The sequence below is a fragment of the Limulus polyphemus genome, unplaced genomic scaffold, assembly GCF_000517525.1.
Source record: "Limulus polyphemus unplaced genomic scaffold, Limulus_polyphemus-2.1.2 Scaffold5876, whole genome shotgun sequence".
Lineage (NCBI taxonomy): Eukaryota > Metazoa > Arthropoda > Merostomata > Xiphosura > Limulidae > Limulus > Limulus polyphemus.
In genome coordinates, this window is record NW_013671486.1 from 23,601 (window position 1) to 27,577 (window position 3,977).

General features: G+C 33.9%; 1 protein-coding gene across 6 annotated transcripts in view; it reads left to right on the forward strand.

Annotated features, from left to right (window-relative positions):
* Positions 1 to 3,977, forward strand: part of LOC106473092 (scavenger receptor class B member 1-like) — a 25,942-nt gene that overhangs the window by 14,101 nt on the left and 7,864 nt on the right. For all 6 annotated transcript variants that reach the window (XM_022401588.1, XM_013933773.2, XM_022401590.1 and 3 more), the window contains exons 9-10: positions 2,127 to 2,196; positions 3,613 to 3,785. In XM_022401588.1, coding sequence (XP_022257296.1) covers positions 2,127 to 2,196; positions 3,613 to 3,785 — 243 coding nt within the window. The remainder of the gene's footprint in view (positions 1 to 2,126; positions 2,197 to 3,612; positions 3,786 to 3,977) is intronic.

The following is a 3,977-nucleotide window of genomic DNA, read 5'->3' on the forward strand; positions in this document are numbered from 1 at the left end:
GTATAATCGTACTGACAATGCTTGGATCAAGCTACATCCCATCACTCTGTATAATCGTACTGACAATGCTTGGATCAAGCTACATTCCACCACTCTGTATACTTATACTGACAATGCTTGGATCAAGCTACATTCCACCACTCTGTATACTTATACTGACAATGCTTGGATCAAGCTACATTCCACCAGTCTGTATACTTATACGGACAATGCTTGGATCAAGCTACATTCCACCAGTCTGTATACTCGTACTGACAACGCTTGGATCAAGCTACATCCCACCACTCTCAATTTTGAATTACTTTCAATAATTTGGTGCACAACTAATGAAATCTTGAAAGATTTTATTCAAAGGCAGTATAATTTTGTATGAAAAGTACAACACAAGATGGATTGTTAGAGTTTTCAAAAAATAGCCACTAGTGGTAGAGTTCAAAGATAGAATTCTTATCAAGTTTACTTTGTATGATTTTATCGGTTTTCTCTAATTCTTATATTTCATTTAATAATGGTTAAAGAAGCTCCAACAGTTGCCGACTTATGATACGAGCTTAGTCAATAGCAGAAATTTAGTATAATAAGCCTAGTACAGTTGAAGGAAAAACCATCCATCAGAGGTAGCCATAAGCTTCAGGAATATCCATTAAATTTGATGCAGTTGGATGATATGGAATACGCAAAATGTCTTTCATTTTTAAAACTCTTAAACTTGCGTCTAATATTTTTCAAATTGTTAAAAGATGTTAGTTTATTGTTTGACCATTATGAACTCAGTTTTCATTTTTCTTTTTTTCCTTTCAATCTGACATCTCATGGTTTTTATGAGGACAAATTAAATCATTTGTAGCTCATACAGTTTAAAAATGATAATTTGTTTTTAAATTGGTGGCGTCAGAAACAAACTTTGACCTGCTTCATTTTTGATTTTATGGCTTCCAAGTATCTGTAGCTAATAAAACCATAAATGTATGTCACTTGAAATGTAGCTATTTTATTTGTTATTGCGTATTTGCCATTGATCTCCATTTAGTCCTTGTGTGGAGCCTTTCTTGTTCACGTGCCTTTCAATAACTTAAGCATATGAAGATGATAATTTTTAGGCTTCTTTGATATGTTTATATTTTTACCTTGAAACAAGTTACTTTGTCTCTTTAATTTGGGTTTACAAGAACTCCTGCAGTAGTCATTTTGAGACAAGGCAGTTAGGGATGTTACAGTGTTCTTTATTCCACAGTGAGCTTTGAGTTTATTGGAGATTTCTTTGAAACAACTGTACATAATTTCTACAAATGAATATTAGTTTTAACACTTTAGATGATAGTTTGTTACATTTCTTCCAACAAAGTGAGCTAGTTCTTGATGTCATTAGGCTGATGATAGTACATTACTAATGAGTTTTTGTGAAACCTGGCTTTCTGGTCTGTGGTGACAGGCTACTATGTGTAACAGCATGGTAGGACTGGGTAACATTAATGATTTTTATTTCACTATAAACTATAAATTTACCAAAAAATCTAAGTTAGATTAAAAAATTATCAATGTTTATTGTGCAATATATATATAGTCAGTTTTAAATAATGCCATTTACGAGCTATAAATTCTTATGATTGCTAATTCAGAAGTGTCAATTATATTGTCACCAGGTCTGAAAGGAGGGTAGTTAAACCATTTGGCATTAATGGCGATTAAAGTCAACACAGTGCAGTTGTTAACATTTGTCAACATAAATGATTCTGATTCTGTGAAAAGTTTATTCTGTGTAGTTTTTCTGTAATTGCTTTTCAAATACATAAGGTGATGGTTTTTTTGTCCTTGTGGAAAGTATATTAAAATATTCAGCACTGTGACATCAGAATTAAATTTTTATTCAGCACTGAAAGGTTTAAAATGATTTTGTCTGGAAGTAAATTTAGCCATTAAAAGCAATCTTATTCTGCGTTATTTGTTTTTTGAGAGAAAACACCTTTGTTTCCTCTACAAGTTAGGAAAGTTGTACAGCACAGAAGTTGTTTGTTTTCAGTCTTATTCTTATTAGGTTGTATATCTTTAATAATTCTTCACTATCGACTATCGTACTGTGTATGTTAAAGTAGTTTTATTATCGTTTCTCTCTCTCTCTGTTCCAGATGGTGAACTTAATCCTCCACTGAAAGAAGGTCAAGACACAATTACTATATTCCAGCCAGATTTGTGCAGGTTAGAAACACGCAGTTTCTTCAGTAAAAGACTATTTCAATAGTGTAATAGCTAACTTTAACCTTTTTTTTATATATATGCCAAGTAAGGTGTTTAAGTGATTGCATTGTTTCCTTAACTACTGCTATATTGCAAATTATCCCCTCTAGTTTGTTATTTTAAAATGAATTTATTTTTCTGCTAAATTAACCACAGAACTTAGCCATGTTTGCATGTTACATTTGAAAAGATACAAGCTCATCAGTGATATACTATCACAGGTTTGTATATGTATACAGATACACAACTAGGTACAATCAACATGTACTATAAATTCATATGTATTTGTTTTTATTTGGGAAAGCTTGGAAACATTGCTGGAGAATTATAGTTAGTAGCCTTATATGGCCACCTAAGTCTAATTATGTATCATTATTGTTTAAATACTAATTACTAACTAGTTTTTATCCTATTTATCGTCTGTTGAGCTGCTTCTGTTTTCAGGAAAGTCCCAAGAAGTACTATTTCTGTGGTGGTAGTGGCAAGGATATTTAGTCCTGGGTCTTCTGTATGAGGTAGACCTAGGATTCACTGCCACCACATAAATAGTCCTTCGTGGGACTCCCCTTGAAGGTGTCGCAAATTAGAAGCCAAAATGTAGAATAAAAACTAATTGGACTTTGGCGATAGGCTACTAACATTTACAGTGATAGATAGCCAATCACCACAACCTTATTTTAAGTGTCGTAGATAAATGTGAGATATTGTCTCCTATCAGAAACTAGAACTTAGTTTACTGTAATTTAATAATTTTATATTCAGTTATTGTAGTTCTTGCATCTCACCCTTCTTTGAAAAGTAAATTTGATATTCTCTCCCAATAAGGTGCTTCATATGCAACTTTTGTATTATGAAGGGAGTTGTATCTTTCTTAATTGAACTTACATTTTATTTTGATCCCATCTTAAAAATATGCACATAAAATAATTCGGGCCGGCATGACCAAGTGGTTAGGGAGCTTGACTCGCAATCTGCGGTTCGCAGGTTCGATTCCCCGTCCCACCAAACATGCTCGCCCTTTCAGCCATGGGGGCATTATAATGTAATGGTCAATCCCACTATTCATTGGTAATAGAGTAGCCCAAGAGTTGGCGGTGGGTGGTGATGACTAGCTGCCTTCCCTCTAGTCTTACACTGCTAAATTAGGGATGGTTAGCGCAGATAGCCCTCGTGTAGCTTTGCGCGAAATTAAAAAACAAAACCAACAAAATAATTTGCAGTAGGTACTGTAAACTATCATTCTCAAGTTGACGATATTGTGCATCATAGGAAGAGAAACTTGATGGGTAATTGTAAGGTTTCATGGAAGACCATGTATTTAGTTTTTCAGATAGTTTTCGAAGTCAAATTGTGTATTTATTATCATGTGTTTTTCAGAAGCTGGAAACTGGAATACAAGGAGGAAATTAAGAACTTTGGCATGAAGAGTCGTCGTTTTACCGTCAAAACATCCGTGCTTGCTAACAGCACAGAAAATCCTGAAAATAGTTGTTTCAGCACAAGAAGACATCTTCCATCTGGTGTCATGGACATGAGTCCATGTAAATATGGTAATATTCTCATTAATATGAACTCTTTGTGAATGAATTTAAGTCCACAGAAGTGTGTGTGTGTGTGTGTGTGTTGATACATCAAGCATGTTATCCTCTAGGCATAAAAAATATAGCAACCGTTGTTACTCTTGGAAGCTGCATAAAATTAATAAAAAATACTGGTCTCTGGAGACAGGTGATCAAAACAAC